General features: G+C 30.1%; 1 protein-coding gene and 1 long non-coding RNA gene across 9 annotated transcripts; one reads left to right on the forward strand and one right to left on the reverse strand.

Moving 5' to 3' along the window:
* Window positions 1–961: 961 nt before the first annotated feature.
* On the reverse strand, window positions 962–2023 carry LOC146887699 (uncharacterized). The gene is made up of 2 exons (XR_014993373.1): window positions 1688–2023; window positions 962–1578 (listed from the first exon to the last, which is right to left on the reverse strand). It is a non-coding gene; the product is annotated as an uncharacterized LOC146887699 (long non-coding RNA).
* A 3809-nt stretch (window positions 2024–5832) lies between these two features.
* Window positions 5833–10885, forward strand: LOC114176007 (uncharacterized). 8 transcript variants are annotated; one of them, XM_085671022.1, is made up of 10 exons: window positions 5997–6225; window positions 6332–6689; window positions 6831–7005; window positions 7081–7106; window positions 7205–7357; window positions 7519–7645; window positions 7726–7850; window positions 9808–9877; window positions 9967–10034; window positions 10467–10885. In XM_085671022.1, exons 2-8 carry the CDS (start codon window positions 6660–6662, stop codon window positions 9838–9840), a joined length of 669 nt encoding a protein of 222 aa, XP_085527148.1. In that variant the 5' UTR covers window positions 5997–6225; window positions 6332–6659; the 3' UTR covers window positions 9841–9877; window positions 9967–10034; window positions 10467–10885. The 8 variants fall into 8 exon arrangements, with proteins under 8 accessions (XP_085527149.1, XP_085527144.1, XP_085527143.1 ...); XM_085671021.1 differs by having other exon boundaries at window positions 6002–6225; window positions 6660–6689; XM_085671018.1 differs by lacking the exon at window positions 6332–6689 and having other exon boundaries at window positions 5989–6225; window positions 6732–7005; window positions 9812–9877.
* The last annotated feature ends 11376 nt before the right edge of the window (window positions 10886–22261 follow it).

The following is a 22261-nucleotide window of genomic DNA, read 5'->3' on the forward strand; positions in this document are numbered from 1 at the left end:
AACGCATAAATTCTAAAAGTAAAAATACCTGTCTTAAACAATGTAATGCCTTTTTCCAAATAACTCAAATGTTTAAATAAACTTCTATGTAAAAATATAAAAAAATAAAAAAATTAAATTGAACTTCTCTTATGTATTTTATTTTTTTACAAAAGTTTTACTCATTTAATTTCTCAAAGATCCAATTCATATTGATTCATGAGAAAAGCACAATACATTATATCTTCCTATTGCTTCCTTCTATAAATATTATGGAGCAAAGTCCAAGACTAAGATCATCGCATAATCAGAAGCTATGTAATATATAGTCAATGTAGTATGGATCATGCAGAATAATAACATAAATATGCATCCAAATATATTATGTAATGGTTTTGATATCCAATTCATACTTATTGAATAATCAAAATACACCAGATAGATATATTAAAAGTTTTTAGGATACATATTCATTGATGATATACCTATATAGTCTCATAGTTGCTACTTGTCTTTTGAAAGCACTGGAAAAATTACCTATTTCCTGAACAAAAAGAACAAAGGACAAACTTAAACACTAGTAATCTGAAATATATATGATCATTTCAATCATATAAGGGGGCAAAAGTTTGAAATACATACACAATCAGATTTTTCACTATTTGTATTTTTTATACAAATGATGATATCTTATATACAATTTAAATAATAAAAACCTGATTGAAAACTGACATCTATGAGATAATCTTAACTAAATTAATGAACTCTAGTCAAATATTAGTGTGGTGTAAAGATGAATTTGCTTTTTGCATGCTCTATTAAAGAGATTAACAACACAACAATGAATAGTTTAACAAATGGATGTGTTCTAGCATATGCAAGATTCAGAATTTACAAGACAATTTGTATAGGTTAAGCTCCCACAACACAATACTCATTAAGAAGAAAGTAGTGTTGAAAAGTAAATGATAGAAAAACTAACTTGCAACATTATATGTTATATATAATCAAATCTTTATCACTCAAGATTGCAAGAGCTTCTCAATGTCTTTCTGCAAGAGGAAAAATATAATTTTACTGATATACAATCTTGATCTTACTTCCTCGGTTATGATGGTGGCAGAAAGCACACTTCCTACCCAAAAGTTTCCTTTCAAGAAGCCTAGTGAGTTCAAAGCATTGTGAGTCAAATCAAAGAATGATATGTTGAGCATCGAACCAGCAACAAAACACTTCAAGCAGTGGAATAATTTCAAAAAGCATACTTGAGTAAACTAACCAACAAATGGAATTTAGAAATAGAGGGGTATAATGACTATAAATCAATCAATAGATTCTCATAACTTAAGGAAAAAAAATCCTTAACCAACTAAAACCACTTGTAGTAACCTGAGCATCTTTAAATTGGGAGTTGAATTGACAATCACAAAAAGCACGTTTGTTTCACAATAAACAACAATGCATTGGAAACTAAGAACTGACTAAGAACAAAAGGGGCATAAAGGTTTAGTGTATGAAGACTTTGGATGTTAACTTTGGAGACCAACGTTGGATATACACACTGCATTCAATTTGAACCCACCTCTGTCGGCTCTATACCTGTCCGACAACGTTCAAGAATTACACACATGAGCGGACAATGGAGGCGGCATAAAGGTGCATAGATTAAAATGTTTCATGAATAGAAAAAGGAGAAGTATATACTGACGGGATTGAACAGCGATAATGGAGGCGACATCAACGGACTAGTGGTGGATGTGTTTACTCTTCTGTAACTACACGGCGGACCAATAGTGGATTGAACGGCGAAACCTGCGGTTGCGCGGAAGAAAGGAACCTGTGCTTGGTGTTATGCATTTCCTTGCGACAAAGACGAAATGCTGCTCCACGGGAAACCTGCTGGTCCACTCCACGACGAAGAAGCTACTTTACTCCACGAAAAAGATGTTGTCGCTCCACGAAGAAGACGCTACAACAGTGAAACGATTTGCATTTAACCTAAGAAGGTTATCTTCCTCGGTTAAGTGGAGACCGAGGCATAAAAATCTATATACCTCAGTTAGAATTAGACCCCAGGCCTAAAAATATATGGTCATTTTATAAATCTTAAAAAAGGGGAAAACTGAAAATTTTGGGAACATATATACCTTGGGTGTATTTTAACCGAAGCATAAAACTTTTTTTGTCTCGGTTGTATTTAGAATCGAGGCATAAAAGTCCAAACTGTATTAGTGTGGTTTAACTAAAATCTGGTGATACCACACCTCAAGTCAATTTTAGAGAACACTACGGCTCCCCTCAGCTGATCCAACAAGTCATCAATCCTCGGCAATGGGTACTTATGGATGGAGGCATGGTTCGGGATCGTCATAGAGATTTCAGAGCAATTGATGGAAATGTCCAAGACCTTCAAAGAGATCTCAGATTAGCTTTAGATCGTAGAACATGAACTCTTTTATAATTTTTATAATGTTTTTGTTTGGGCTTTATCGGACCTTTAGTTGTGTTGGGCCTTTTGGTGTTTCGACCCATAATATATAAGCCCTTGTGAGACAAATTTGTATTTAGATTTGAGTTTTACGAAACAGTGAGTTTTCTCTCAAGTCTTGAGGTTCTCCTCAGAACCACCGATCTTTATCTTTGAATCTTCGATTCAAAGTGGCGGATCTTCCTCACTTATCTTGGAATCTCCTCCAAGTGGCGTGAATTCCTCCCATTCCGAAAACACCCAAATCGACGTCCTCCATTTTCCCCATTCGTTTTAGGGTTCATACCTATTTTCATTCTAGACGAATTTCACCCCAAATCCGAGACGATCCTTCATCATTTGGTAATCAGAGCTCAGTTAATTGTTCTTTTGAGATTGGTCTTAGATTTTTTCGTTCTCTTGTTTGTTTCGCGTGTTGGGTTCTGGTGTTATGTTGCATTCAACGTGTGCGCTCTTTCTCATTCATTGAAGCACCTAGGTGCTTGAATTTATCTTTGGTGTTTTCGTCCAAGTTGCTTGGTCTTTTCTTCTACTCACAGTGATTGTGTTGACGACTTTGAGCACTTGAGGATGCATTTGAGTTGTTCAATTGGTAGTGGGTTGTGTTGTTTCCGTTAGCCTACATGGTGGTTGTTGTCTAGATTCATTTGGATGCTGATCATTTTTTGGTGCCGCTACAAAATTACCTTTGGAGTGGTTGCATACCACTTTATTGAGAAATTTCCCAAATGGAAAATTATAACCGTGAAAGTGTAGTTTGAGGAGGGTGATTGAGGTGCGAATAGAATTGACTACTTCATGCTAGTGGGTGTTTATTTTGTGCAGAATTGGAAGCCACTTCAAACTTATGGTGTTTTGTCTGAATCTGTGGCGATTGGAGACAAATTAGTCTGTGGAATTCGATGCATACCAAGTGTTTGTGAAATTGATTCAGTGAAGATAAATTGTGAATTTGAGGTTGGTTGTGACAAGCGTTGCAGAGATTGGCCAAGGTTGAGGTGTTAGCTCAAGAGGTTGGCCAAGTGGAGAGATGCATTATGGTTTTCAAAGAAAAGAATAGAGTGAACATCAATACACCAAATTTAGCCGAGAGAAACGTGTGGAGAAGATATGTTAAGCTTCTTCTTCTATCAAATTTGTTGATTGAGGTGACTGTTTGTAATGAAGATGTGTTAAGCAACTGGTTTTTCTTAAAGGTTAGTTTGTTTAAGTGGCAAAGCTGCAACAGGAGTTGCTTCAAGCGATGCAGCAGTGTTTGTTCATTAGCTTTCTTTCATCGGTGACAACACACTCAAATTGGCTAGTGCTTTGCGGGTTCAATACAACAGGCCACCTTTGAATCTTAGACGTGGTGGAAGCAATTGAGTTTTTCAAGTGGAACGTGTTGGAGCCAGACTGACACGTCGCAGAAGCACCTAATTTTTGGTGGAAATGCCACACTACCGCAACCATTCAATGCAGTAATTTTTTTTAAATTGTTGGCAACCATATTTGATTTCAGCATTTTGACAGCAACTTGCTTAACCCACTCCCAATTCTCCAACAGAGCAAAATTTTGACCACAACAATGCCAACCATTGCAAGTCTCGTGGTGCAGGCAATGGCAATTCAATAAAGCAAAAAACAGTCTGATCCATTCGGTGGCAACTTTGGTGAAGTAGCTTGGACTTCTTTCAGTGCACAATTTAAAGTGTTCCAAGTGGTGTAGATTGGGAAATGGATGCTGCTTTCATTGGTGCAGAATAAAGTGGGTGTGGCAGCCAACTAAATAGGTGAATGAGTAGTGTGCTTGTTAAAAAATTCAGTGCAACAACTACATTAGGAAGCAGGTGAAAATTGTGGTGCCGCTCAAACTAAATTTTTGGCACGTTCCAGCTTATGTGTGGAAGCAATTTGGTGCAGGTGTGGGCCCGTGGCTGAATTTGATGAATTAGAAGTTGCAGACCTTGTATTTGTTTCAGTAGTTGTTTAGGCCATGCGGTGCCAACCACAAGACCAGATTTGAAGCGGTGCAATAGTTTTGGTAGCAAGCTTTCTTGCATCAAATTTCTCTCTTTGGGTGTAGCGTTGTGTCATATATATAGCAATTTGGTGCAACACCTCTTTAGTTCATTCGGTGTTCATTCGGTGGTGGATTTTGGAGCAACACTTAGTGAATTGTGGAAACCAAAACTCCACACTGCAACAACCATTGTGTGTAGTGCAGTATCCACTCTCATTGGTCCATTCTAGTACGTTCCAGCCAAACAATTGTGGTTTTTGAGTGCAACATTCTACAGTGCAGTGTTGGCAGATTCAAATTGGCAATTGGTGGCAGCAGCTCATTTAAACTAAGCAGTGGAGTTTAGTTTAGTTAGTGCATAGCAGTAGTGTGCCAGTCCTTTCCAATTGTGGCACGTTATAGAAAGTCTGTTAGTGAATTTTGAGCACTCCAGAATGTTCTATACACGTTCGACCTTGATAGAAGATATCAACTTCATTTTGTCCAAAATTATTAGGTTGAATAGCAAACTTAAGAATCTTATAAGGGAGCATCATGAAGATAGACGATCATTGCCAAAAGACAAAACAAGTGTTATTAGGTGCACCAAGTGTGAAGGTTATGGACACGAAAATTATAAATGTCCTAATTGGAACGCCAATTACATGACTCTTCAGGAACTCAAAGATTACATTATATACTTGAAACATGTGAAGAGGAGTGTTAGAAAAAAGCTCGAAGTCAAACAAGGACAACAAGCACAAAGGGAGAGAGAAAATGCGGAAAGAACACTAAAGGAAATGTGGGAAAAGGCAAGACAAGAGAGAGTTAAAAGACAGAAAAGAGCTAGAGATGAGAGAAATAGAACAAGAAAAGGAAGAGCTCAAAGAAAGAGTTAAAGAAAGAGAGGCGAGAGTACAAATGAGACTACAACGATTTGAGATGTAATTATTTTACCATTTATTTACTTACGGTAGGCCCTACCAAGAGAAATGTTTGGTGTATGGCTTTGCTTACAAGCATCCAATGACGAAAGAAACATATAACCCACATTCTACAACCCCTATGCAAATGTCCCATCATGCAAATGTCACCTCATGCTAAATTCACTAAAAAGAAGACTTTAACCCCATGAAAAAGAATATATCCTGAATGCACTATGAAGATATACTATGTATTTAAGTAATACATATTCCAAAAGTATAAAATCGAATTTGCATGCATTTTTCGTGAATAAAGCAAAGAAACATAAAAACACCTTCTTTCTAATGGAAACCATGACCCCACCCATTCCAAAGTTAAATACTAGTTGCTTTGACTCTTCTTTGCACCAGAGCACACCTAAAGGGGATTAACTTCACTACAAAAAATATTACTTTTAACGAAGGATATTTAGTGGAGGTTAATACAACCTTGGTAAAAATTTTAAATACAAGAGGTTTTAAGAACCTTTGTTAAATTCTAAAGGTTTATTTAAAACCCCATCAAAATAACATAGTTTTATTGAAAACCCCATCAAAATAACGTAGGTTATTCAAAACCCCAACAAATATATAGAATTTATTCTATTTTTCCCTCGTGTTTTTTTTCGTTCTCTCCCTCCCGCTCGTTGTTTTCATTCTTTCTTCTTCATCTTCCTAAACCCTAATCAAGCACTCAACAAAAGAAAAGTGTCGCAACCGACGAAGTCGCCTCACCGTCGTAGCTCACCGCCATAGCTCGCCGCCTCTGGTTTCTAGGGTTCTGCTTCACTTTCACGGTTTCTCATCTTTCTATGGTAACACGTCTTTTCTTCTCTCAACCTCACTCCTTTGATTTCCTTCTTCTCCTTTTCCTTAGACGCTGCCACGTCGTTTATTCGCTTCATTATCCTCGGATTTCAGAATTCAGATGTTCAACATGGATTGTGGTGTTTTCTGAAATAGAATTGGAGAAATCTGTTGGATTTGTGATGTTCAACATGTTTACTCAGTACATGTTTGTCATCCAAAGCCTGTACATAAATATGGTTTTCCTGAATGTGCAATTCTTTATAGCTTTGTGAATTGTGATTAATTCCATTGGTGGAGAATTTCATATGATATCCTAGGAGATTCAAGTAATTATTTAAGGATCTAGAAAGGGAAATGTAATCTCGCAGGCATGTTCCTGCATCTTTTATTTGTGCTTTCTGTTATAAACTGAATCTCAGGAACTTTATCTTTTTTACAGATGAAGCTATTTTCTTTGTCAGGATTTAAGGTATACAACTTGTCATACTAAAATTTTAATGTTATTGAGCAGGGTGGATTCTTTTTTCTTGAAACAACATCTTTGCCAATGGCTATTGATAGTTATTCTTCATATATTTGTTGTATTGGCAATCTCACTTCTGATGCAAAGCTACCTAAAAAAGGCACCAAGTGGGAACAGAATGTCAGAGAGAACTATACTTCAGATGATGTTATTGATCGCGGAGCTAATAGCACTTCTCAACAAGCTGCAAGTAGATTGCCAGAAGCATGTGACTTTTCTTTGTCTCAGTTTGCTTTTGTTTTAGCACATGAAAATGAATCTGGTACATAACCTCTTCTCTAGTTTTGTTGTGTAACTGTATTTTCTTTCCCAAATATAATACAATTCATTGTTGCAGGTTGTATTCAAGAAATTGTAGTAGAGGTTGACATCCATATGAATTTTGAATTGGAAATTTCTGGGATGAAATTAATAATTGACCTTTCTCGTTTATCAATTCAAAAAACACTCTTCCTATTCAGGTTATTAGTCATCAGAACCATATTTTGAAAAACTTAAGAGCTTTCCTGACGCTGGAGAGGCCAGATAATGGTGTTATGCTTTTGTCTCGGTGTTGGTTTGGCACTGGTTCCCTTTTTGGTTTTGATATTACACTTTCTATATCTGAAATTCAGGTGAACTTTCATAGTATTCTTTATTTATTAAATATTCAGTCAATATTTGTCCCTGTTGCTTTGTTTTTCAATCAAATTTGGCTGCCTTTTTTCATTGCTACATGTACTAAGATTAATGTTACATTTGTTCTAACTTATGTTTTGTTATGACAATATGCCAGACAATTATGTCAATGTCCTCCTCACTCTCTGAGGTAGCCAGTCAGAATACAATAAAAAAATTGGAGAAAAATGATTGGTCTTATAGCCATGAAGTTGACAATTGTTTGGAAGCAATGATTCCTGATGGTACTCCAGCTCCTGCTATATGTTATTTGTTTTTAGTATTTTGTGAAATTTCAATTGTAATTAGCAATGATTGTGTGTAGGGGCAATTGTTGCTATCCAGGATGTCAACCAACACATGTATTTTACAGTTGAAGGTGAGGAAAAAACTTTCAGAGTAGGTGGTGTCATTCATTATTCTCTGGTAGGAGAAAGGGCTCTTTTCAGGGTAAGAATTATGTTTACAATATCTTTCTATTTTTTTTAATTCATTTTTCAATCTTCTGTTCTATCCTTAGTTGCAATAAATTTTTCAGATCTTCCTCTTTCAATTATAATTTCTTGATTTCTTGTCAAACACTTAATTATGTTTTTAAAATATGAAGTAATTTTAGGGTCTTAAATGCATTGGAGTTTATAGTTTGGATTTAACTACAGTAAAGTTAGAAAAAAAGAGTGTTTCCACCTTTAATTTCTACTAAGTAAACTTAAACTTACACTTAAAATAAAGCGATGTTACACCCTTAATTTCTCACTGTAGAAGAGTCAAAGTCTTATATTTTATAGGAGTTTGATTTAGAATATCTTCTTGAGTCACTTAGGAAATCAGTAGCACCTTTAGTTGTTGTACTTAGTGTGATTTTTGTGAGCAAATATTGGACGTGAATACGATTTTATGTTTGTCTCTGAAAAATGAGAAATAAGAAGCTTTTTGAATAAGCAACATGTTTTAGTTTATATAAATAAAATTTACATGGAAATAATTAAATTAAATAATATTCCTAAGACATATTAAACACTGGTTGGGACTTGGGTATTATGGGTGCCTAATTCCTACATTTAAGTTGTATGAGATGCTCAGGGGGGTGTTTATGTGATTTTTCTTCACTTTTAACAACTAGCTTGCAAAGGTGAGTTTCCCTTGTGTTTTAGTGCTTAGCAATTGGTGTTTTTTATTAGTTGTCGATGTTTCATAAATGGTTAGCTAGCTGTATGGGAATTCTTAGAGATATTGTAAAATTCTATTGAGTTGCCCGCAAATGAACATCTCTTGGGCTGTGCATAAATTTTATTAATTGAGCTTATTAGGAGATGTCAACAATCGTATTTTACTATTCCATATTTAGCAAATTATAATTACGGTGTATAATGTGAGTACCCCTAAATAACAGGGATCTGATTATATCTCTGAATAATAGGGATCTGATTATGTCCCTGAACAATAGGGGTCTGATCACATTAAGTGTTGTTACTACATTTCTAAAATTATCTTTGCAATCTTGTACAAAAATACGATGTACATATATTCTATACATTTAGCTTTTTAGTACTAATCACCTTTCATTTTAGAATGGATATTTCGAAATAGAATTTTCACATTCCCAATGACACTTTTGTTAAACAATTAATTTGTTTCGGTAGTTTTCTTTTAGATGTTTACTATTTTATACAATATAATTACGACTACAATAAATTGTTTAAATTTATATTAATTTGGTAAAAATAGCTTTTGGATTTTCAATTTTTATAGGAAAGCATTGCTACAAATAAAAGATAGTTACAAGTATAATGTTTCTATCTTGCATGCGACTTTGTTATTCTTCACACTTGTATTATACTAAAAGTTCAGCTGGAACAATGTATTCACATACTGTTGAAATTTGTCTTATGATAATAGAAAACTTATTTTTGAAAGATCTTATGATAAAGGTTCACGATCTTGCCCTTTATATTTCTAATGAAAAAGTAATCTGGCCAATTATGAGTGGTATTGGATTTTGAGCTTATGAATTTTGAATTCTAGTTCAATGATGTGATTAAACATATGCTTATGTTAACTATAATTTTGTATGGTTCCTACCATCCCCACCTGAACTTAATTAAGACCTTAGTTTTGCCAACATTGATGTCAATTTCTCCTTTTAATTTATGTTATCCTTTACAATGTATTTCTATCATGAAATGGCACGAGGAAAGTAGTTGGTAAACATGTCATGTGTTGTACGACATCTCTAATAAAAGGGTATATTTTGGGAAGCTAATCTCCCGGAAATTATTAATCTGTTTTAATTTTTCTTTATACCTGTATAACATGTATATGAAATGAAAAAACTTCTCAACTTATTTTCTACTTTAGGTTTCTTTCTGAATCATGATTATAATTATTATGATTTCTGTTGTTTTAGTTAAATATGATGCAAATGAAAATCAAATGGTGACAGACTTGTTTCAACAAAGGAGGATTCTTAAACGTAGGTATGTATCCCAATATAAACGCACTACTCTGTCTTGTGTAAACCATCTTATATCTTCAAATTTACTAAGCTAGATTGATGACTATGCAGATATTACCTTGTGGAGAGAGCTAAGGATGCTAATATTGTTGGGATTTTAGTTGGAACTCTTGGTGTTGGTATGTTGTGTTGTCAAATTTTTATTCATTTTTTGTGTGTGCCTGATAATTACTAAAGTGGCATGTGCATATACAGAATTATATTGTAACATTCCTTGCGAAACATTACAATATTGCAAACATCCAAAAAAGAAAACATTTTATTTGAATATTGTTGTCTAGTAAGAAAGGATATCAAGAGTGAATCCTTAATGTTACTAACCTTGAATGTGATGAGAAGAATAATTTTCTGACTTGAGGAACATTATTATGGGAGACATCATTTGATTATTGTCTATGATTACATAATGCATATGTGAATGGTTCACAGTCTTAATCATGGTTTAGGTAGCTATAAGAAATACGGAAACTATTTCCTATGAGAGTAAATATTTTATATTCTTGTTTTTTTTTTCAATAAAAGTGGGATTTAATTCAACATATTACATACAGATGGAGCTGGTTATCTTCACATAATCAATCAAATGAAGGAGCTCATAACTAGAGCTGGCAAGAAGGCCTATACTTTGGTTATGGGAAAGTCAAACCCAGCTAAACTTGCTAACTTTCCTGAGGTGAAATTTATTACAAGATATATTAATTGAAGATTCACTAGCTCATGTTCTAGGAAGTAAAGAACATTGTGGTCGTGTTCGAGGAATGGGATTGGGACCTTGCCCTTCTCGTGTGTTTGGATATACTAGGAATTTTCATTTTGGGACATCCTCATCTTGTTCTTCTTATTCAGAATTGCAAAATCAGGTTATTGATTTGGATTGTCATGTGTAGCAATATGATGTTGTTTGCTTTGGATTGTCATGACAAGGTTGTAAATGTTGTTGTGTTGAATATTATTGGACACTATTAATGTTGTTGTTGTGTTGCTTTGGATTGTTTTTTATAAGTAGAAGTAAGAAATGTAGTATATTTTTTGTTGATAGATCGAGTGTTTTATAATGTGTGTTTTTTACGATTTTTTCTGACTAATATTGTACTTGAATTTGAATTTGAATTCATATATTTGTTATACTTTGATATACATTTAGTCATCTATAAATAATTTGTCAATTTGATGAATTTATATCTATTTAGGTATAATTTCATTAAATATAGATTAAAAAAATAGAATAAATGTAAATAATTGTGATTGAAAAAATATATATGAATACATAAATGATAAATGAGTAAAAAAATATAATAATAATAATAATTTAAAAATCTATGGTACTTTACGGAGGTTTTGAAACCTATAATATTTTACGGAGGTTTTGAAGTCAGGGTATTTTAGGGAGTTTTGAAACCCATGGTATTTTATGGGGGTTCTGAAACCTATGTTATTTTATGGAGGTTCTAAAACTCATTGTATTTTATGGAGGTTTCAAAATCCACGATATTTTACGGAGGTTTCAAAATTCATGGTAATTAACTGGGGGTTTTAAACCCACAAAACTTAACTGAGGTTTTAAAACCTATGTTAAATACAAGAGGATAAAAAACCTCCGTTATTGATTGGTGTTTCCTGGGGTTCGTAAAAACCCCGGCTAACACATTTTCCAGGGATGGTTTAGCGGGAGAAATCGAAACCCCGGGTAAAGAATTTAGTAGAGGTTTTAACCCTGGGTAATATAAAAATAAACCTCCGTTAAAAATATATTTTCTTGTAGTGCTTTAAAGACGAAAAACTACAATACAAGAAATAATTCAAGATGATCAATTTAATAATATAACAACAAAATATAGAACAATGATCACTCTAGGAATTTAAAACCAAAGGGAACATGATCGCTCATAACATGCACCATGAATACTCCATGAGATGCTCGACACTGAACGCAAATAATCCAAACACCAAACACCGCTGCAGAGAAATCATTCACTACACAACATGATATATGGGAATCGAGAAGTTAAATAGAAAGAAAACAAACAAGGCACGGCTGCAAGCTTGAAATCCACATGACAGACAAACACAAGAAAACAAAACCTAAGATGGCACGGCTGCAACGTAAATAGAAAAACAAGGTTAGCTTCCTTTATCTCTTAGAAATTCTTCCAAACATCTTCATTTCCTCATTTCACTTCTCAATGGCTTCTCTCTCCAAAACCTTTATGTTTAAAACTTGATTTTTCTCCTATTATTCCTAACATTTTCTGTTTACATTTTGAAAAGAATATAGGATTGGCCGTTACTCAAAATCACTTTGCCATTTATTTTATGTGTGGCAGCTGCAACAACGTAAAAATACAAACAGAAAGAGAAGAAACCAATTTTATTTTTGAAAGAATTGTAACAGAGAAAGAGTCATTTAGCAACCACAAAATAATAACGTACTGTACATGCATCGTGATTTAACAAATGGAGAAGAGAGAAAAAAACTAATGGAAATTATATGGGCCCTACAGCAAAAGAGAAGAAGAAAATTGTAAAACATTATATAAAAGAACATATTCTACTTTCCTACGAACGGAAAAGGTACAATCAACCACCAGGCTGAATGCTTTCCATAATAGGCATAAGCTGCACATGCATTAATAGAATAATCTAATAATCTAAACAATTACATGAGGGCGCCAAGAATAGAACACCTGTACCTGCTCACACAAATTCATAGTGCCAACCACTGAATTAGACCAATTTTCATGATAGAAAATGCACAAATAATATATATATATATATATATATATATATATATATATATAATTTACATTCAATAATTAAGTAAATAATTAAAATAATTAAACAACACTTAATTTAAATCAATCAATTAATTACTCTATCATGTATCAAAACTAAATAAAATACATAATCTAAATAAATCCACATTCTCAAATAAGTCATCAATTTTTCTATGTATTTTTCTTTATTCTAATTTTTTCCGGATTTTACAAGAAACACTTTGGCCAGTACTCAAAAGGAATTGGTGCATTAAAATTCTAAAATTTCAATCTTTGGGTAAAACTTTTTTAATTTTTTTTCTTTTTTTCACCGTTTACAATTTAAATGACTCATATGTTATATATAAAAATTGTTCAACATTTCAAAAGAAACACCTTGGGCAATACTTAGAGGAGATTGGTGCTTTTAAATTTCAAAAATTTCATCTTTTGGTAACGCTTTTTTAATTTTTTTTACCGTTTTCAGCGTTTGCAATTTATATAATTCATACTTTATATATGAACTATGTTCAAAATTTCAACAGAACAACTTTGGCAGTTACTTAAAGGAAATTTGTGTTTTTAAATTTGAAAATTTTCATCTTTTGGTAACACTTTTTTATTTTTATTACCCTTTTCATTGTTTACAATTTAAAGGATTCATATTTTATATATAAAAATGGTTCAACATTTCAAAAGAAACATGTTGGGTATTACTTAGAGGGCATTGGTGTTTTTAAATTTTAAAAATTTCACCTTTTAGTAAAACTTTCTTAATTTATTTTACCCTTTCACCATTTACAATTTAAATGATTCATATTTTTTATATAAAAAATTTTCAACATTTCAAACAAAACACGTCGCCAATACTCAAAGACGATTGGTGTTTTTAAGTTCAAAAAAATTTCATCTTTTGGTAACGCTTTTTCTTTTTTTTTTTTTACCATTTTCACCATATACAATTTAAATAATTCATATTATTTATGAAAATTGTTAAAAATTTCAAAAAATGACGTTGGCCAATACTCAAAGGGAACTGATATATTACAATTCGAAAATATTCATCTTTTGGTAGCAGGTTTTTAATTCTTTTCCCCTTTTCACCGTTAACAATTTAAATGACTCATGTTATATATAAAAATTGTTCAACATTTTGAAAGAAACACGTTAGGCAATACTCAGAGAGAATTGTTGTTTTTAAATTTGAAACTTTTCATCTTTTGGTGACGTTATTTTCATTTTTTTTACTGCTTTCACCGTTTAAAATTTAAATACTTTATATTTTATATATGAAAATTGTTCAAAATTTAAAAAGAAACACTTTGGCCAGTACTCAAAAGGAATTGGTGCATTAAAATTCTAAAATTTCAATCTTTGGGTAAAACTTTTTTAATTTTTTTAATCTTTTTCACTGTTTACAATTTAAATGACTCATATGTTATATATAAAAATTGTTCAACATTTCAAAAGAAACACCTTGGGCAATACTTAGAGGAGATTGGTGCTTTAAATTTCAAAAAATTCATCTTTTGGTAACGTTTTTTCATTTTTTTACCGTTTTTAGCGCTTACAATTTGTATAATTCATACTTTATATATGTTTAAAATTTCAACAGAACATCTTCGGCAGTTACTTAAAGGAAATTTGTGTTTTTAAATTTGAAAATTTTCATCTTTTGGTAACACTTTTTTATTTTTATTACCCTTTTCATTGTTTACAATTTAAAGGATTCATATTTTATATATAAAAATGGTTCAACATTTCAAAAGAAACATGTTGGGTATTACTTAGAGGGCATTGGTGTTTTTAAATTTTAAAAATTTCACCTTTTAGTAAAACTTTCTTAATTTATTTTACCCTTTCACCATTTACAATTTAAATGATTCATATTTTTTATATAAAAAATTTTCAACATTTCAAACAAAACACGTCGCCAATACTCAAAGACGATTGGTGTTTTTAAGTTCAAAAAAATTTCATCTTTTGGTAACGCTTTTTCTTTTTTTTTTTTTACCATTTTCACCATATACAATTTAAATAATTCATATTATTTATGAAAATTGTTAAAAATTTCAAAAAATGACGTTGGCCAATACTCAAAGGGAACTGATATATTACAATTCGAAAATATTCATCTTTTGGTAGCAGGTTTTTAATTCTTTTCCCCTTTTCACCGTTAACAATTTAAATGACTCATGTTATATATAAAAATTGTTCAACATTTTGAAAGAAACACGTTAGGCAATACTCAGAGAGAATTGTTGTTTTTAAATTTGAAACTTTTCATCTTTTGGTGACGTTATTTTCATTTTTTTTACTGCTTTCACCGTTTAAAATTTAAATACTTTATATTTTATATATGAAAATTGTTCAAAATTTAAAAAGAAACACTTTGGCCAGTACTCAAAAGGAATTGGTGCATTAAAATTCTAAAATTTCAATCTTTGGGTAAAACTTTTTTAATTTTTTTAATCTTTTTCACTGTTTACAATTTAAATGACTCATATGTTATATATAAAAATTGTTCAACATTTCAAAAGAAACACCTTGGGCAATACTTTGAGGAGATTGGTGCTTTAAATTTCAAAAAATTCATCTTTTGGTAACGTTTTTTCATTTTTTTACCGTTTTTAGCGCTTACAATTTGTATAATTCATACTTTATATATGTTTAAAATTTCAACAGAACATCTTCGGCAGTTACTTAAAGGAAATTTGTGTTTTTAAATTTGAAAATTTTCATCTTTTGGTAACACTTTTTTATTTTTATTACCCTTTTCATTGTTTACAATTTAAAGGATTCATATTTTATATATAAAAATGGTTCAACATTTCAAAAGAAACATGTTGGGTATTACTTAGAGGGCATTGGTGTTTTTAAATTTTAAAAATTTCACCTTTTAGTAAAACTTTCTTAATTTATTTTACCCTTTCACCATTTACAATTTAAATGATTCATATTTTTTATATAAAAAATTTTCAACATTTCAAACAAAACACGTCGCCAATACTCAAAGACGATTGGTGTTTTTAAGTTCAAAAAAATTTCATCTCTTGGTAACGCTTTTTCTTTTTTTTTTTACCATTTTCACCATATACAATTTAAATAATTCATATTATTTATGAAAATTGTTAAAAATTTCAAAAAATGACGTTGGCCAATACTCAAAGGGAACTGATATATTACAATTCGAAAATATTCATCTTTTGGTAGCAGGTTTTTAATTCTTTTCCCCTTTTCACCGTTAACAATTTAAATGACTCATGTTATATATAAAAATTGTTCAACATTTTGAAAGAAACACGTTAGGCAATACTCAGAGAGAATTGTTGTTTTTAAATTTGAAACTTTTCATCTTTTGGTGACGTTATTTTCATTTTTTTTACTGCTTTCACCGTTTAAAATTTAAATACTTTATATTTTATATATGAAAATTGTTCAAAATTTAAAAAGAAACACTTTGGCCAGTACTCAAAAGGAATTGGTGCATTAAAATTCTAAAATTTCAATCTTTGGGTAAAACTTTTTTAATTTTTTTAATCTTTTTCACTGTTTACAATTTAAATGACTCATATGTTATATATAAAAATTGTTCAACATTTCAAAAGAAACACCTTGGGCAATACTTTGAGGAGATTGGTGCTTTAAATTTCAAAAAATTCATCTTTTGGTAACGTTTTTTCATTTTTTTACCGTTTTTAGCGCTTACAATTTGTATAATTCATACTTTATATATGTTTAAAATTTCAACAGAACATCTTCGGCAGTTACTTAAAGGAAATTTGTGTTTTTAAATTTGAAAATTTTCATCTTTTGGTAACACTTTTTTATTTTTATTACCCTTTTCATTGTTTACAATTTAAAGGATTCATATTTTATATATAAAAATGGTTCAACATTTCAAAAGAAACATGTTGGGTATTACTTAGAGGGCATTGGTGTTTTTAAATTTTAAAAATTTCACCTTTTAGTAAAACTTTCTTAATTTATTTTACCCTTTCACCATTTACAATTTAAATGATTCATATTTTTTATATAAAAAATTTTCAACATTTCAAACAAAACACGTCGCCAATACTCAAAGACGATTGGTGTTTTTAAGTTCAAAAAAATTTCATCTCTTGGTAACGCTTTTTCTTTTTTTTTTTACCATTTTCACCATATACAATTTAAATAATTCATATTATTTATGAAAATTGTTAAAAATTTCAAAAAATGACGTTGGCCAATACTCAAAGGGAACTGATATATTACAATTCGAAAATATTCATCTTTTGGTAGCAGGTTTTTAATTCTTTTCCCCTTTTCACCGTTAACAATTTAAATGACTCATGTTATATATAAAAATTGTTCAACATTTTGAAAGAAACACGTTAGGCAATACTCAGAGAGAATTGTTGTTTTTAAATTTGAAACTTTTCATCTTTTGGTGACGTTATTTTCATTTTTTTTACTGCTTTCACCGTTTAAAATTTAAATACTTTATATTTTATATATGAAAATTGTTCAAAATTTAAAAAGAAACACTTTGGCCAGTACTCAAAAGGAATTGGTGCATTAAAATTCTAAAATTTCAATCTTTGGGTAAAACTTTTTTAATTTTTTTAATCTTTTTCACTGTTTACAATTTAAATGACTCATATGTTATATATAAAAATTGTTCAACATTTCAAAAGAAACACCTTGGGCAATACTTTGAGGAGATTGGTGCTTTAAATTTCAAAAAATTCATCTTTTGGTAACGTTTTTTCATTTTTTTACCGTTTTTAGCGCTTACAATTTGTATAATTCATACTTTATATATGTTTAAAATTTCAACAGAACATCTTCGGCAGTTACTTAAAGGAAATTTGTGTTTTTAAATTTGAAAATTTTCATCTTTTGGTAACACTTTTTTATTTTTATTACCCTTTTCATTGTTTACAATTTAAAGGATTCATATTTTATATATAAAAATGGTTCAACATTTCAAAAGAAACATGTTGGGTATTACTTAGAGGGCATTGGTGTTTTTAAATTTTAAAAATTTCACCTTTTAGTAAAACTTTCTTAATTTATTTTACCCTTTCACCATTTACAATTTAAATGATTCATATTTTTTATATAAAAAATTTTCAACATTTCAAACAAAACACGTCGCCAATACTCAAAGACGATTGGTGTTTTTAAGTTCAAAAAAATTTCATCTCTTGGTAACGCTTTTTCTTTTTTTTTTTACCATTTTCACCATATACAATTTAAATAATTCATATTATTTATGAAAATTGTTAAAAATTTCAAAAAATGACGTTGGCCAATACTCAAAGGGAACTGATATATTACAATTCGAAAATATTCATCTTTTGGTAGCAGGTTTTTAATTCTTTTCCCCTTTTCACCGTTAACAATTTAAATGACTCATGTTATATATAAAAATTGTTCAACATTTTGAAAGAAACACGTTAGGCAATACTCAGAGAGAATTGTTGTTTTTAAATTTGAAACTTTTCATCTTTTGGTGACGTTATTTTCATTTTTTTTACTGCTTTCACCGTTTAAAATTTAAATACTTTATATTTTATATATGAAAATTGTTCAAAATTTAAAAAGAAACACTTTGGCCAGTACTCAAAAGGAATTGGTGCATTAAAATTCTAAAATTTCAATCTTTGGGTAAAACTTTTTTAATTTTTTTAATCTTTTTCACTGTTTACAATTTAAATGACTCATATGTTATATATAAAAATTGTTCAACATTTCAAAAGAAACACCTTGGGCAATACTTAGAGGAGATTGGTGCTTTAAATTTCAAAAAATTCATCTTTTGGTAACGTTTTTTCATTTTTTTACCGTTTTTAGCGCTTACAATTTGTATAATTCATACTTTATATATGTTTAAAATTTCAACAGAACATCTTCGGCAGTTACTTAAAGGAAATTTGTGTTTTTAAATTTGAAAATTTTCATCTTTTGGTAACACTTTTTTATTTTTATTACCCTTTTCATTGTTTACAATTTAAAGGATTCATATTTTATATATAAAAATGGTTCAACATTTCAAAAGAAACATGTTGGGTATTACTTAGAGGGCATTGGTGTTTTTAAATTTTAAAAATTTCACCTTTTAGTAAAACTTTCTTAATTTATTTTACCCTTTCACCATTTACAATTTAAATGATTCATATTTTTTATATAAAAAATTTTCAACATTTCAAACAAAACACGTCGCCAATACTCAAAGACGATTGGTGTTTTTAAGTTCAAAAAAATTTCATCTTTTGGTAACGCTTTTTCTATTTTTTTTTTACCATTTTCACCATATACAATTTAAATAATTCATATTATTTATGAAAATTGTTAAAAATTTCAAAAAATGACGTTGGCCAATATTCAAAGGGAACTGCTATATTACAATTTGAAAATTTTCATCTTTTGGTAACAGGTTTTTAATTTGTTTCTCCTTTTCGCCGTTAACAATTTAAATGACTCATGTTATATATAAAAATTGTTCAACATTTTGAAAGAAACACGTTAGGCAATACTCAGAGGGAATTGTTGTTTTTAAATTTGAAACTTTTCATCTTTTCGTAACATTATTTTCATTTTTTTACCGTTTTCACCATTTAAAATTTAAATACTTTATATTTTATATATGAAAATTGTTCAAAATTTAAAAAGAAACACTTTGGTCAGTACTCAGAAGGAATTGGTGCATTGAAATTCTAAAATTTCAATCTTTGGGTAAAACTCTTTTAATTTTTTTTATCTTTTTCACCATTTACAATTTAAATGACTCATATGTTATATATAAAACTTGTTCAACATTTCAAAAGAAACACCTTGGGTAATACTTAGAGGAGATTGTTGTTTTTAAATTTGAAAATTTTCATAGGTAACACTTTTCTAATTTTTGTTACGCTTGTCACCGTTTAAAGTTTAAATAATTCATATTTTATATATGAACATTGTTCAAAATTTAAAAAGAAACACTTTTTTAATTCTTTTTACCCTTTTCGCCATTTACAATTTAAATGACTCATATGTTATATATAAAAATTATTCAACATTTCAAAAGGAACATGTTGGACAATAATCAGAGGGGATAAGAGTTTTTAAATTTGAAAAATTTCATCTTTTGGTAACACTTTTTTCATTCTTTTTACTGCTTTCACCGTTTATAATTTACATAATTTAAATAATTTAAATTTTATATATAAAAATGGTTGACGATTTCAAAAGAAACACGTTGGGACAATACCTAGAGGGAAGTATTGTAAGACGTAGAAAAAATAGTTTTAATTATTAAAAAAAATAAAAATAAAGGAATTATGTGGTATATTTTGATGTATTACATTATTATTAACTTAAGAAGTTAAGGTAATTTGGTTGGCTAAAGCTGGTTGGTTATGAAAGTCGTGAGTTCAATTTCATCAGGTACATTTATTAGATTAATTTTAATAAATACGGAATAAGGTCAAGGTGTAGAATTATATCTATGTTATTAATATTATTTCTAACCAATTGATTTTGTACCTCAGTTGGTTAGAGTGGTTGATTTAATTATAATGGTTGTAGGTTCCATTCTTACTTATGTCAATATTATATATTTTGAACAATTAAAATGAACGATTGGAAGATGAAGAGCAAAGTAACACTGATTCAGTGTATTTGGACACCAGACAAGAGAATAAAAGCAACTTTAAATGTCTAATTAAAGGGAATAAATCAGCATTATTTTGATAATTATTGCTTTTATAGGCAGTTGAAAAGAATTAAATAAGGAATCTGTAGAGAGAGGAGGTAAAGTGTATAACATTTATAGGTTATGTAAGAATTTGAGGAGGGGCGAAAAAAGCGGGGAACGAGAGAGTCTTTGGTGGTCAAGGTCTAAAAGAGGAAAGGTAGGCATTATAGAATAAGAAAGCAATCTATTTGAGGTAAGCGAAGTTAATTTTTTTTTTCTTGATATATGCTTATATGTAATGGTTACAGATTAAATTATAGAAATATGTTTTATTGACAATTATAAATAACTACATTTTGATGAAAGAATCTCTAGTGGAATTCTAAAATCCACTTTTTCGATTAAAGTTTTAGTGAAAATGGAATATCTTTGGTTAGATTGGTTTTACGAAGCTTTAAATTGGGTTTCCGCAAATAAAATTATAGTTATAATATATCATAGAATAAAATATGTGAATTGGTGTGTGTGCAGAAAATGGAATGTTGGGATTACATTATCTTTTATATATGCTTATAATATATTATAGCATTAATATATGAAACGAACATGGAGAAGCATATATTATGTAGTATGTTGAAAATTAGTATGTTACTTGGGAACATCGTATCAAAACTGTAACGTCCCATTTAATTTATAAACACAATTAAAGGAAACGCCACACATAAGATAGTATACCCATGCAGTCCTGGAGTTTCCAACATCACCCCTACAAAACTAGGCACACCACGATGCCAACAAAAGCAGAAAACTGTTCAACTAAGAGTTTACAATCTAATAACCACGAATACAGGGGCCATAGCCCTAAAGAAAACATGACAGAAAGAAGTATAAGGTACAACCCAGATGGCTAGGTAGCTGATAACGCTGTCGTTGACGCGTTCAAATTAATACTACTTATCTATAACAACTTCAGTATTGTTAAGAAAGTAATCAACAAAATAGTAAGGGTAAAGTAACCCAAAGTCGTCTCCCAACGAACACGAAATTGATTTTTAACAAATTAGTTCTTATAAAACTATACAAAGCGGTTAGTCAAACAAAATAAAAAATATAGGGGATTCAGATAAACAAAGATAGAAACAAAATTTAAAAGATAAAAAGAAATAAAAACAATAGAAAAGAAAATAGATTGATTCCATTGCCTTTTCAAAATAGATTCATCATCGGTTATCTAAAGATTATTGCTCAATTAATTATTGTTGTAGATTTCCAAATTAATCAATGTAAAGTCTCAATTAATTTGTTGGCGTTCTCACTTTTAACCAAAGTACAGTCTCAATTAAAAGTGAGAACTTTTAGATTATCCATAGTAAATTTAATCAAAGTACAGTCTCAATCAAATTTTACTATGCCTAATCATGTCTATTCTTTTATCTCCTCACCAAATAAAAAGCTTAATTAATCAAAGTAAAGTCTCGATTAATTTTCATTAGAGTAAATACCTTTAACCAAAGTAAAGTCTCAATTATTGGTAAAAACTCATTTAATCACATGAAAGTTTCTAAATAAAATCAAAGTAAAGTCTCAATTAAATTTAAAAACCCTTGACTCATATGATCAATATGCATATAGATTTAAAATCATTATTTTTTATGTGATTCAAAGATAAAAGACATAGATAAATTAAAACCTCAACAATAATAAAAAGAACAAAGAAATTAATTCATTCTAACCTCAGAATCCATAATGAAATTACAATGGAATCAACCCAAGAAGTTTAGCAATTCATGGAATACAAAATAAAAAGAAGAATAGAGAGAAGAAAAGAGAGAGAAAGGAAACGAAATTAGGCACCCCTAAGGGTTCCAAAACTCCGAAATCCCGAGCTTGTTTTCTACTTCTCCCTTGGTCTCTTTATATAGGAATTGGA

This window comes from Vigna unguiculata, chromosome 3, assembly GCF_037176805.1.
Source record: "Vigna unguiculata cultivar grain cowpea cultivar isolate G323 ecotype 2 chromosome 3, ASM3717680v1, whole genome shotgun sequence".
NCBI classification, from domain to species: Eukaryota; Viridiplantae; Streptophyta; class Magnoliopsida; order Fabales; family Fabaceae; genus Vigna; species Vigna unguiculata.

What these genes read in the sequence shown, in the direction of transcription:
- LOC114176007 (XM_085671017.1), top strand. An exon ending in AGCACATGAAAATGAATCTG is followed by an intron (nt 7,006 to 7,080) that starts GTACATAACCTC and finishes TCATTGTTGCAG; the next exon opens with GTTGTATTCAAGAAATTGTA. An exon ending in TTCAAGAAATTGTAGTAGAG is followed by an intron (nt 7,107 to 7,204) that starts GTTGACATCCAT and finishes CTTCCTATTCAG; the next exon opens with GTTATTAGTCATCAGAACCA.